Source organism: Chiloscyllium plagiosum, unplaced genomic scaffold (assembly GCF_037043375.1).
Source record: "Chiloscyllium plagiosum isolate Xiang-an unplaced genomic scaffold, Cpla_swu_hap1 HiC_scaffold_17, whole genome shotgun sequence".
Taxonomy (NCBI): domain Eukaryota; kingdom Metazoa; phylum Chordata; class Chondrichthyes; order Orectolobiformes; family Hemiscylliidae; genus Chiloscyllium; species Chiloscyllium plagiosum.
This window is the reverse complement of record NW_028270155.1, coordinates 74,119,515-74,133,596: the sequence shown is the minus strand read 5'-3', so window position 1 is coordinate 74,133,596 and position 14,082 is coordinate 74,119,515. Positions and strand designations below refer to the sequence as shown.

Sequence of the window (14,082 nt, the reverse complement as noted above, 5' to 3'; positions counted from 1 at the left end):
TTTTCCTCATCAATCTGTTCAGAGATGTTATCACACACCTCTGGAGCAGGTGGGACTTGAACCCAAGTCTCCTGGCTCAGGGGTAAGGACATTACCACTGTGCCCACAACAGCCCTTTGGTCCTCACATCCAAATGACTGATCCAGACTGTGAACAGCTGATCTTTGGTGTATCTCATCAGTCACAGGCTGCTAACCGGCGAATGACCCATTTAATTCTATTCTCTCTCTCTCTCCAAAGCATGTCATTGTTTTGCCTTTATATATCCCTATTAAACGTGTCATATTTATGAAGAAAATAAGAAGTAACTCTCCCGGTTTATTCTATACATGATCCTGGAACAGAGTCATGATGGAAACTGATGAAGAAAGGGGACCCAAACTACTTCATAATGTAATTTTACTAATAATCTTTATTATGGGAATTAGTTTCAAGGGATGACTGGTACATTATTCTATGATGTTGTTGCCATGGAATATATATATTCACTAAATATACACACACACACATATATATATATCACCCTAAAGGACTGAAGAGTGGTTACTGTGGAAATAGTCACATTGTTCCCAAAAAACAATTCATAAGTGTATAAAAAGAAGTCCATCAAATCCCTCTTCTGCCTCCATTCAGTCTGATTTGACTGGAGTTGGCCCAAAGCCCTGTTATGGAACAATCAGATTGATGACATGCTTCCGAACTGCAAATGAGCTTGTTAGAAACTGGCATGATTGGAACATTCAGTTCAGCAATAATGAAGCATTCTCTTGGGTAAATTTCTACTTGGCCTGATGGACCTTTATTTACTGAGCAGGACATCACCGTGTGCCTGCCATTAGCTAGACTTGCCCTTGTGGATTCAGGCATGCAAATCCTTTGTGTGGTGAGCTGCTAAAAATGCAGCAAATAATGTGGCAGTGAAGAAAATGGGGCATCTATGATCTGAGTGAACAGGGCAATCAACCTATGCATCTTCCTAAATGAGCAGAATGATGGAGGACTGCAAAGCAAATCTAAATTAAAGCAGATGAATTCAATGTCAGATCAGGTAAAAAATGTAAAATACAGAGACTTGAATAAGATAGCTACATAGGAAAAGTTAGTATAATAAATATCAATAATATACATTTTAAAGCCTCCATCACTAACTTAAACCTGAAGGAGACTTGTAACAGTTAACTTTCAGTTCCAGAGAGGCTGTTTGAAAGTAATTAACAGTTATTAAACTGGTCAAATGTTACTTAAATATAAATCAATGTCAATATAAATCTCTGTGGTGAGTTTAGTTCATGCTGATCACACAAATACAGCAACTTGGTGTGACCACATCTTTCAGTGCACTTTTTTTTTTAGTGCTGAGGTTGACAGCAGAATGTCACTTTTAGGAAGATAATGATGGAGCTGTGCATCTTAGACAGCAACCTTTGGCCTGAAGTCATTGTCCTGTTCACACATCACAAGCAGAGTGTGCCCTTCACGTGATTTTAAATCTCAAATGATTATAACCGGTCATTGGAATTCCTGGAATGTCTGTAAGTCAGTCTGTCTGTCTATCTTGTACTCTGGATTCCCTCCAATAATACTATGCCCTCCGAGTAAAATAGCGATCATAACCAGTCGTCTAGATGTAGTCCCACTAAGATAAATAGAATTTCATTATTGCCACATCGGCTTATAAACATTATCCCATCACGTTTATTTGCTCTTCTGACCAAAACTTTATTTCTCATGGTGCTGGCTCTCACCTGGAAATTATGGAATAAAGTGTAATTCACAGTTTCAGTTCTAACAAAACTCAGGAGTTATAGAGTTATAGAGATGTACAGCACGGAAACAGACCCTTCGGTCCAACTCGTCCATGCCGACCAGTTATCCTTATTTAATCTAGTCCCATTTGCCAGCACTTAGCCCATATCCCTCTAAACCCTTCCTACTCATATACCCATCCAGATATCTTTTAAATGTTGCAATTGTACTAGTCTCCACTACTTCCTCTGGCAGCTCATTCCATACACACACCACCCTCTGCGTGAAAATATCTTTCTCCTCTCATCCTAAACCTATGCCCTCTAGTTCTGGACTCCCCCACCACAGGGAAAAGACTTTGTCTATTTACCCTATCCATGCCCCTCATGATTTTATAAACCTCTATAAGGTCACCCCTCAGCCTCCGATGCTCCAGGGAAAACAGCCCCAGCCTATTCTGCCTCTCCCTGTAGCTCAAATCCTCCAACCATGGCAACATCCTTGTAAATCTTTTATGAATCCTTTCAAGTTTCACAACATCTTTCAGATAGGAAGGAGACCAGAAGTGCACGCAATATTCCAAAAGTGTCCTAACCAACGTCCTGTACAGCCGCCAAATGACTTCCCAACTCCTCTACTCAATGCTCTGACCAATAAAGGAAAGCATACCAAACACCTCCTTCACCAGCCTATCTACCTGCGACTCTACTTTCAAGGAACTATGAACCTGCACTCCAAAGTCTCTTTGTTCAGCAACACTCCCCAGGACCTTGCCATTAAGTGTGTAAGTCCTGCTCTGGTTTGTTTTTCCAAAATGCAGTAAAGTCACATGGGGTCCAAGCTGTACTACCTAGATGGATAAAGAACTGGCAGGGCAGCAAGAGACAGCAAGTAGCAGTGGAAGGGAGTTTCTCAAAATGGTGTTCCACAGGGATCCGTGTTGGGACCATTGTTGTTTCTGATATACATAAATAATCTGAAGGAAAGGTATGGGTGGTCTGATTAGCAAGTTTGCAGATAACACTAAGATTGGTGGAGTAGCAGATAGTGAAGGGGATTGTCAGAGAATGCAGCAGAAGATAGATAGATTGGAGAGTTGGGCAGAGAAATGGCAGATGGAGTTCAATCCGGGCAAATGTGAGGTGATACATTTTGGAAGATCCAATTCAAGGGCGAACTATACAGTAAATGGAAAAGCCCTGGGGAAAATTGATGTACAGAGAGATCTGGGTGTTCAGGTCCATTGTACCCTGAAGGTGGCAACACAGGTCAGTAGTGGTCCAGAAGGAGTTCTCGGTTATCGGTGATGAATTCGATTGGCCTCTGAATGTAACTTGTTCAATTCCCTTTGAATTTGCACACATTGGTTATAGTGGCCAATGGTGCGAACACATTTACAAGCTCATAGGTTTAAGATGAGAGAAGAAAGATTTAAAAGGGACCTGATGGGTAGCTTTATCATGCAGAGGGTGGTGTGTGTCCAGAATGAGCTGCCAGAGGAAGTTGTGGAGGCTGGTACAATTACATTGAAAAGGCATCTTTGTGGGTATATGAATAGGAAGCATTTAGAGGGCAATGGGCCAAATGCTGGCAAATGGGACTCAATTAATTTGGGATATCTGGTCGGGATTGGCAAGTTAAACCGAAGGGTCTGTTTCTGTGCTGGAGATCTCTATGAGTTTATAGTGATCGAGACACCTTAGATAATATTTTGTTTTCTAAACCACTTGTAAAATTATACACTCTGGTACGACAACATCAAATTCAATGATTTCCACCCACACCCCATCCCCACCACCGCCACCACACACGCCAACAATTGTCTAATGTATCATTTCTGCTTCACATTTTGCCATTTATCACAGGAACATGGACCACAGAAATAGAGTCCCTTGTGTGGGGCAATCTGAGATACCTCCCTGAAATCGTGTAACTAATATCCAATACACATTTTAACCATTTTTTAATAACCAACCTATTCAGAGATACTATTACATACTGCTGGAACAGGTAGGACTTGAACCTGGGCCTCCCAGTCCAAGGGTAGAGACACTACCACTGCGCCAATTTATCTATTAATCTATGGACTCCTCAAAGAGCCCATATACACTGGTCAGACACCAGCTGTCAAACTGTCGTTTCAATGTACAATCCTGCAACAAAAGTGCACCCCTTTTCCAAAATCCCAGTTTGAAACACGGTGGCAACTGGAAACTGCAAGGACAACAGAACATAAAAATGTTCTGTGGGAATGGAAGAAATAGGCTTGTTGCTACGACTCCATCAAATATATCACCTTTTTTTTGTGTTTGAACCATGATATATCAAACAGCATGCCATGTGCCACCTCTTTATCCTCAAACAAAGTTCATTATTTCTACCTCATACTTTTTTCCTCTTCGGATGATCTGAATTGATAGGGATCACCAGGCATTTTGTAATAGGTGCCAATAGTCATTCAGTACCTTGTACTTCAGGAGTAAGCCTCAACACTGAGTTCTGGCATGGCTATTTGACTGTACAGGTGTAATTCTGTTCAAAATAAAAGGCCATTTTAAAAAAAAGCAGCAAACCAAGCACAAGACTTGTTCTAGTGGAATAGTATTGAAAAGTAGGAAAGTTAAACCTGCACTGAATTTTTGTGCGAACCGCCCCACAAGAGCATAGTGGGCAGTTCCAGTTGCCATGTTAGTAAAAGGATAAAAAAGCACTGGAAGAGATCCAGAGAGGGTTTACAAAGACAATATCAGAAAAGGATGGGTCATTTATATCAGGAAAAGATACATCGGCTGGATCTCTTTCTGCTCTTGAAAAGAGAAAGCTGAGGGGGTGACCTAATAATCTAATAAAATACACTTATGACAAGTTTTGTTCATAGAAGCAGGACATTTGGCCCATTAAATCCACAATGACTCTCCAAACAACATCCCACCTAGACTCATCTGCCTATTCAATCCCTGTAACCCTGCATTTCCCACAGCCAATTTATGCAACCTGCACGACTTTGGACTGTGCGAGAAAACCGGAGCATCCGGAGAAAACCCACGCAGACACAGGGAGAATGTGCAAACTCCACACAGACAGTCGCCCGAGAATGGAATCAAACCTGGGTCCCCGATGCTGTGAGGCATCAGGGCTAACCACTGAGCCACTGTACCACCCCCAGGTTAGAGCAGATGTAGGGAGAACATTTCCACTTGTGGGGAAGACCATAATTATATTAGATAGTCACCAGGAAATTCAATAGGGAATTCAGAAGAAGCCCAAAGATTGGTGAGGATTGAACCACAGGGGAGTGGTCGAAGTGAATGGTGTTTAAGGGGAAACTAGACAAGCACTTGAGGGAGAAGAAAACAAAAGGACTATGGCATTAAACTTTGAGGAAAGATTGGGGAATGTTTAATAGCAGTGTGCACTGGGTGGAAGAATACCCTAATTCTGTTCATATATTGTAGGCAATCCTGGGTATTTCCACCCAAGAACATGTGTTTAGGTAGGGACCAATTAATACTGACTTCATACACAAATCAGATATCAAAACTTGGATCTCTCTGGTCTATACTGCTCATTGTCTGACTCCTTTCTCTTTCTATTTTTGTTTAAAGTTTAAACAGTCTGTGCAGCAACCACAGAATTAGCTTTTTGTTTTTACCATGCTCATCTTGCATAATCCAATGTAACTATTCAGTTAAATCAGACAATACAATTCCACATTAATAGATTATAACTTTATTGTTGAGTTCATGACTCACTGAAAACACTGAGACACCTTGCTTGATATCTTCAGCCTAACAACAGTAAACAGTGGTTTACCCACAGCATTTATACCAACTCTACCACCGATTACTACATTTCATGCATACCAACTTAAAACCATAACAGAACAAACGGCAAATGATGCAGACTTCAGATCACATGACCCTGCAAAGATACACTCCTATTCAAAATAATCTCTCCCACTGATTCTTTTACTCTGAAATCTGCTCCACTTAAGCTTTTCAAAGCATATCTGCTCAATAGGGCTTAAAAGCTGTTGTAATTTATTTTGTGCCGTTCCCATCAACTCTGAGATACATGGGTAGGGTGAACCTACATTCCCACACTCACTGCTACTAAAGTCAAAGTAACAGATCTGTACAGCATCGAAACAGACCCTTCAGTCCAACTTGTCCATACTGACTAGATATTTCATAAATTAATCTAGTCTCAACCATTTGCCAGCATTTGGTCCATATTCCCCTGAACCTTTGCTATTCATAAACCCATCCAGATGCCTTTTAAAGTTGTAATTGTATCAGCCTCTAACACTTCCTTTGGCAGCTCATTTCATACACGTGCCACCCTCTGTGTGAAAAAAGTTGCCCCTCAGGTCCCTTTCACATCTTTCCCCTCTCACCCTAAACCTATGCTCTCCAGTTCTGGACTCATAAATCCCAGGAAAAATACCTTGTCTGTTCACCCTATCCATGCCCCTCATGATATTATAAACCTCTATAACATTACCCCTTGGCTTCTGAAGCTCCAGGGAAAATAGCCCAAGCCTATACAGCCTCTCCCAATAGCTCAAACCCTCCAACCCTGGCAACATCCTTGTAAATATTTACTTCAGGCATTTGATAACTACTATCTTACATGTTCTGTCATTGGTTAAACTAATGAGCTGGGGGCTGTCAGTGCTGGGAATAGTGAGGCCTTTGGTATCTGTTTTCAACATCAAGTAACCCTAGGTCTAATCATGACAATTTTAACTGATGTATAGGGATTAATGGCCTAGAAATTTATGCACTTGTATCATTGGAATTGGCAGCACTAGTTAATAAATCCATTATAAGGACTAAAGGATGACTAACTTTCTAAAAAGAGGTACAGAGAATAGAATGAAGCAGGTTCTAAATCACTGGCAGAAAGTCAGTGAGAACATACTGTGGAAAAGGATGTGGAATATATAGACTGTAGGGAAATAGACGGTGACATCTTGTAAAATGTCCAGATTACAGAGGAAGAAGTCCTGGATGTCTTGAAACGGTTAAAGGTGGATAAATCCCCAGGACCTGATCAGGTGCACCCGAGAACTCTGTGGGAAGCTAGAGAAGTGATTGCTGGGCCTCTTGCTGAGATATTTGTATTATCGATAGTCACAGGTGAGGTGCCGGAAGACTAGAGGTTGGCAAACGTGGTGCAACTGTTTAAGAAAGGTGGTAAGGACAAGCCAGGGAACTATAGACCAGTGAGCCTGACCTCGGTGGTGGGCAAGTTGTTGGAGGGAATCCTGAGGGACAGGATGTACATGTATTTGGAAAGGCAAAGACTGATTTGGGATAGTCAACATGGCTTTGTGCATGGGAAATCATGTCTCACAAACTTGATTGAGTTTTTTTGAAGAAGTAACAAAGAAGATTGATGAGGGCAGAGCAGTAGATGTGATCTATATGGACTTCAGTAAGGCGTTCAACAAGGTTCCCCATGGGAGACTGATTAGCAAGGTTAGATCTCAGGGAATACAGGGAGAACGAGCCATTTGGATACAGAACTGGCTCAAAGGTAGAAGACAGAGGGTGGTGGTAGAGGGTTGTTTTTCAGACTGGAGGCTTGTGACCAGTGGAGTGCCACAAGGATCGGTGCTGGGCCCTCTACTTTTTGTCATTTACATAAATGATTTGGATGCGAGCATAAGAGGTACAGTTAGTAAGTTTGCAGATGACACCAAAATTGGAGACGTTGTGGACAGCGAAGAGGGTTACCTCAGATTACAACAGGATCTGGACCCGAGGGGCCATCTGGCTGAGAAGTGGCAGATGGAGTTTAATTCAGATAAATGCGAGGTGCTGCATTTTGGGAAAGCAAATCTTAGCATGACTTATACACTTAATGGTAAGGTCCTAGGGAGTGTTGCTGAACAAAGGGACCTTGGAGTGCAGGTTCATAGCTCCTTGAAAGTGGAGTCACAGGTAGATAGGATAGTGAAGAAGGTGTTTGGTATGCTTTCCTTTATTGGTCAGAATATTGAGTACAGGAATTGGGAGGTCATGTTGCGGCTGTACAGGACATTGGTTAGGCCACTGTTAGAATATTGTGTCCAATTCTGGTCTCCTTCCTATCGGAAAGATGTTGTGAAACTTGAAAGGGTTCAGAAAAGATTTACAAGGATGCTGCCAGGGTTGGAGGATCTGAGCTACAGGGAGAGGCTGAACAGGCTGGGGCTGTTATCCCTGGAGCGTCGGAGGCTGAGGGGTGACCTTATAGAGGTTTACAAAATTATGAGGGGCATGGATAGGACAAATAGACAAAGTCTTTTCCCTGGGGTTGGGGAGTCCAGAACTAGAGGGCATAGGTTTAGGGTGAGAGGGGAAAGATATAAAAGAGGCAACCTTTTCACGCAGAGGGTGGTCCGTGTATGGAATGATTTGCCAGAGGATGTGGTGGAGGCTGGTACAATTGCAACATTTAAGAGGCATTTGGATGGGTATATGAACAGGAAGGGTTTGGAGGGATATGGGCCGGGTGCTGGCAAGTGGGACTAGATTGGGTTGGGATATCTGGTCGGCATGGATGGGTTGGACCAAAGGGTCTGTTTCCATGCTGTACATCTCTATGACTCTAAGTGAGCATATCCCTCCAGAAAGGATGGCAAAACCTTGGAGCAAGTGTAGAGGTGACTGACTGATTAGAATGAGACCAGGTTTCAATAACTTCAGTGATGTGAAGACAACACAAAAACTGTCACACATTCTCCAGTGAGCAGAGAAGGTCAAGGGTAGTTTAATAAAATGTAAAAATGATGAACAAAGTATACAAAATTTTGTGGGATTGAATCAAGTAAGTAAGGAGAAACTGTTTTCACAAGCAGCAGTGTTTGATAAGCAGCAAATTTAAAATAAGGGGTAAAAGTACATGATCTGAGGTAAGGAAAATCTCTTTGATACCAGGTTATTGTGATCGGAAACGGTAAAAGAAGCAGTTGGAGTAGTAACTTTACCAAAAGGAATTGGACACTTAGATGAAAAGAAAGAACCTGAAGGGCTCTGAAGAACAAATCCTCAGTGAGATGATGGACAGAATGGCCTGCTTCTTCTATGTAAAGATTCTATAAACATAATCAGAAGGAAAATAATGTCCTTTTACTTTGTCACTGTATCTTTAACTAAAACCTCAGGAGAGTATCTTCTAACACACTAATGTGACATTATGATGTCCTTTGGATGATAATGGAATAGTGTAGGTTAGATGAGCTTTAGGTTGGTTTCACAGGTTGGCGCAACATCGAGGGCCGAAGGGCCTGTACTGCATGTAATGTTCTATGTTAATAGCAGGTATCCTTCCCATCTCTCAGTGTATTAATTTGCCAATTTATGATCTTAGCCAATGTTGTAATGTCTGACATGGAATTAGCCTCAATGTTCCCACAAAATTGGGTGTTAGGAAGGTGGAGGGTAGAATCAATGAGATTTGTACCTTCTGATTATTATGCATTTGTGTAGAAATCAAAGGTTTCGAGTAGGGGCAGGAGAGATTTATTAGAGAGTCCCCAGGATTCAGTAACTACCAATGCATAGAAAGACCAGAGGAGGTCACGATTGTTTGAAGTGCCCCCATCATTCAAATAGATTTATTGACGCTAACTGCCTCGACTCACACACGAACAATGGCCATTTTGGTGAGAGATTGGTGTGTTGTTGGCACCATGGATGAATCAATCAGCACCTTCAGGAGATGAGGGAAGAACATTTGAAAAGCATTCACATTTCAATCACTCTTAAAGATACTCACCACCCACCAGTTGTACACGTCAGGATCCAGTTTCATGTTCGCTTTCGTCCAAAGTGGTAGAATGTCCTGATCAAAGTGCTCATCAAACCACTGCGACAGACCGAGATCACCTACACAGTGGTCACAGGCACACGTCTTCTGGTCCACAAGACCCTTGCTCAACCTCTGTACACCTAAGTAACTAGGCACCAACTTGACCCGATGGGAATTTTCCCCACCCTGGGTCTCCAGGTAAGCCATATTGGTCACGCCTGTCAGCGTATCGGTGAAAAACAGCGAAGTAAGAAACACAACAAGTAGCACAAGGGAAAGGAGAAATACCCGCAGCGAGCACTTCATTGTAGACCTGTAGTACTTTGGGCTTGGGTGTCCTGTTATGGCAAGAAGTTTTTGTCGTCAACTCTCATGTGTCGTTGAATGACTTCAGCAGCAAGGGCAGAGGTCAAAAGTGGAAGAATGCCAAGAAAAAAAATCAACTGCCCTGTCTCATTTAATGGAGGCACACTTTTCGCTTTAATTGGAGACCTTCAGAAAAAGCTTCAGCTGTTACAGTAAACCCTGGCATGCAGCAGTTAAACATTCTCAACAGAAACTGCTTGCTGGTAATTTCTCTTTCAGTCAGACATTCAGCTTCTGCTCTGCTTTTCCTTACTTCTCTGCTCCTCTTTGCAAACACGGCTGAGGATTTTGCTGCGTCTCCGTTCGTCTGAGATAGCGACAGTTAAAAAGCTCCACCATCCTGTGGAACGATCTCGACAGAATCAGACCCCTCAAACCAGCTGCCAGCTCATTTGCTGAGTTCCTCAGTCCTCTGAGATTAAGCAAGTACTTTGATGTCTCCGTGATAACAATGTTAGTTTAATTCGGTTAAACTGCTGTTTGATTTGCTCTCACGCTGTGAACCAAATCTCTTGAAAAGTCTTAATCGGAGCCCAGAATGCTGCTTCGGAAATTTATAGCATCTCTTGCATGTATCTTATTTTCCTGAAGAGGTATGTTGGCGAGAGAGCTGTTGCCAAGGTGACTATTGATAATGCGCTCAAAAGGAGAGAGGTAAATCAAGGCATGCAGATGAGACCACGGTCTGCTCACGAGTCCTCTGTATATTCTTCGATGCCATTCAGCTCGTTTAATCCAGTGTCGGACAAAAGATTACATCAAGACTGAAAAACATTTCTCCCATCCACGTGCAGCAGAGCTAATGAGACGAGTGTGATCTGCTTTCTAAACCGTGCCAGCTTTTCTTCTCTGGGTTTTGCTGTTTGGCCAGTTATTCAGGCAGACAATGTGTTTCACTCCATTTGAAAAGCCTGGGATAACAAAATAAGAAGAAAAAAGAGTTCAGTCTACACAGTCCGCAAATGAATCAGAACAAAGCACCCCTTGCTCTTTTTGTCGTTCCATCAACTGAAAGCTCTCGATAAGTAAACAAATCACTGTACAAATCAGTTAACCATATATTCGGCACATTTTCCTTCCTAGTGGCAAAATAAATTTTTGTTTGAATTTTTCTTGCTTTTGACTCATGCTTGGATTAAGATTTGGGGTGACCAGCTATTACAGCCAAGTGTCTGTTGTACATCTGTGGACCTGCAAAATGGTTGGCACTGGCTTATTTGACTGTCTTTGAGGGCATCAAAGAAAGCTCAATGGTTCCTCTGGTGACATTCACAACCAGGCACCTTTCAGCGGCTTCAACAGACAGAATTGGCCTGGTGGAGGTGAAGGGGTGGGGGGTTGGCAGTTTAATCTTTGGCTAAAATCCATACTCCTTAGTCTAGTCATGCTGAAATCAACTAGCTACCATTGCTGAGACCACTTGTCAGCACAGACTAAAGATTGAACCTGGTGTTAGATCAAATCATACAATGCTCCTGGGATGATGGAGGCCTCTCAACTTTGTCCCTTGCCTGAGGCATGATGATCCTCAGGTTAAACTCACCATCTGTCATCTCCCTAATGAGAGAGCAGCCCAGTGTTCCTCTGGGACTAGGGTGACCTTGCCTTACTTGTCTAATAGGACAAAGGGCCTCCAGGTCCCATGAATGAGTGGCAAGGGCTTACATAGTCACGGACAGACAACATTTACAAATGGTGGGCTAAATACGATCCCAAGGTTCTTAGCTTTAGGCCCAGTGCCTACAATTTTCACCAACACGTTATAATGATGTAGGTAGCAGGTCCACCTCACACACATCAGACTGGGTAAGGTCTATTTTCGCAGGTTGAGGTTTAGGGTGTAGGTTTGCTCGCTGAGCTGTAGGTTTGATATCCAGACGTTTCATTACCTGGCTAGGTAACATCATCAGTGGCGACCTCCAAGTGAAACGAAGCTGTTGTCTCCTGCTTTCTATTTATATCTTTCTCCTGAGGTCTGTGGTGATGTCATTTCCTGTTCGTTTTCTGAGGGGTTGATAGATGGCATCTAGATCTATGTGCTTGTTTATGGCGTTGTGGTTGGAGTGCCAGGCCTCTAGGAATACTCTGACATGTCTTTGCTTAGCCTGTCCCAGGATAGATGTGTTGTCCCAGTCGAAATGGTGTTTTATTTTATCCGTGTGTAGGGCTATGAAGGAGAGGGGGTCGTGTCTTTTTGTGGCTGGCTGGTGTTCGTGTATCCTGGTGGCTAACTTTCTTCCTGTTTGTCCTACGTAGTGTTTTTGGCAGTCCTTGCATGGAATTTTGTAGATGACGTTGGTTTTGTCCATGGGTTGTACTGGGGCAACCCAAAAAAATAGAAAGCAGGAGACAACAGCTTCGCTTCACTTGGAGGTCGCCACTGATGATGTTACCTAGCCAGGTAATGAAACGTCTGGATATCAAACCTACAGCTCAGCGAGCAAACCTACAGCCTAAGGTCTATTTTGTGAGTAGGCATTTCAAACCCCATTTCAATTTTCATAGCGTTTGGCCAGCTTCTCAATGAATCACGATTCACTCATGACTCAAAGAATCATAAAATCCCTATAGTGTAGAAGCAGGCCATTTGGATCATTGAGTCCACAACGATCCTCCAAAGAGCATCCCACCCAGACCCTTTGCCCTACCCCATCCCTGTAACCCTGCAGTTCCCAATGCTAACCACTGAGCTACCCAAAGTAGACTTAGAAGAGACATGAAGCATCGTTTGGAATCAGATACCATTTGATAAGCAAATGTAAAAGTTCTCATCCATGGTCTCTCATATTCCTATTTCCATATCCCCATGCTCCTCCTATGGGCCTCTAGGTCCTCCAATGCCGCTGATGAAGGGCTTATGCCAGAAATGTCAATTCTCCTGCTCCTCGCATGCTGCCTGACCTGCTATCTTTTTCCAGCACCACACTCTTGATTCTGATACTCCAGCATCTGCAGTCCTCACTTTCTCCTAGCCCTCCAATGCCACTCATATCTCCCACTTGCCATCACATTTTCCATCACGGCACAGTTGCTCAGTGGTTAGCACTGTTGTCTCAAAGTGCCAAGGACCTGAGTTTGATTCCACCTTAGGACAACTGTGTGGATTTCCTCCAGGTGCCTCCCATAGTCCAAACATATGCAGGTTAGGGGAATTGGCCATACTGAATTGCCCATAGTGTTCAGGGATGTGTAGGCTAGGTAGATTTTTAAAAAATTCATTCACAGAATTAGGGTGTCGCTGCTTAGGCCAACATTTATTGCCCCTCCCTAATTACCCATAAGGTATTTAAGAGTCAACCACATTGGTGTGGGTCTGGAGTCACATGTAGGTCAGACCAGGCAAGGATGGCAGTTTCCTTCCCTAAAGGATATTAGTGAACCAGGTAAGTTTTTCTGACAATCGACAATGGATTCATTAGACTCTTAATTCCAGATTTTTATTGAATTCAAATTCCATCATTATCTGTGGTGGGACTCAAACCAAGGTCCCCAGAATATTACCTGGGTTTCTGGATTAACAGCTCAGTGATAATATCACTATGCTATTGCTTCCCCATTAGCCATGGGAAGTGCAGGGCTACAGGGATAGGGTCAGGGGGTGGGATGTTTCTTGGGAGGTTGGTGTGGACTCGACGGACCGAATGGCCTGCTTCCACACTGTAGGGATTCTATGATCACCTTGAATGCCCTGTAGATCTGTGCCCACTCATTCAGTAAACATTGTTAGGAACCAGTGAGCCAAAATATGACAATGGCATGCCTTGAAATGTTCAGTTTTGGTTGCCCTGCCTTTGGAAGGATATTAAGCTGGAGAGGGTTCAGAAAAGATTTACCAGGATGTTGCCAGATATGGAAGATTTGAGTTATAAAGAAAGGCTGGATAGGCTGGGACTTTTTTCACTGGAGTGTAGGAGGTTGAGAGGCGACCTTATAGAGGTTTATAAAATAATGAGAAGTATAGATAGAGTTAATGGCAGTTGCTTTTCCCTATGGTGGGGGATTTCAAGTGTAGGGAGTGCCTTTTTGTAAGGTGAGAGGAGAGAGATTTTAAAAAACAGATATGAGGGGCAAACCTTTTACCCAGAGGGTGGTTCGCATGTGGAATGAGGAAGTGGTGGATGTGGGTACAATTACAATATTTAAAAGATATTTGAAGAAGTACATGAATGG

At 42.8% G+C, this 14,082-nt stretch overlaps 1 protein-coding gene across 9 annotated transcripts in view; it reads right to left on the bottom strand.

The window, feature by feature from the left end:
* st3gal2 (ST3 beta-galactoside alpha-2,3-sialyltransferase 2) overlaps nucleotides 1-14,082 on the bottom strand; it is a 340,428-nt gene that overhangs the window by 129,786 nt on the left and 196,560 nt on the right. For all 9 annotated transcript variants that reach the window (XM_087996080.1, XM_087996082.1, XM_087996078.1 and 6 more), the window contains one exon: nucleotides 9,514-10,823. In XM_087996080.1, the coding sequence (XP_087852206.1) occupies nucleotides 9,514-9,852 (339 nt within the window). In that variant the 5' untranslated portion in view covers nucleotides 9,853-10,823. The remainder of the gene's footprint in view (nucleotides 1-9,513; nucleotides 10,824-14,082) is intronic.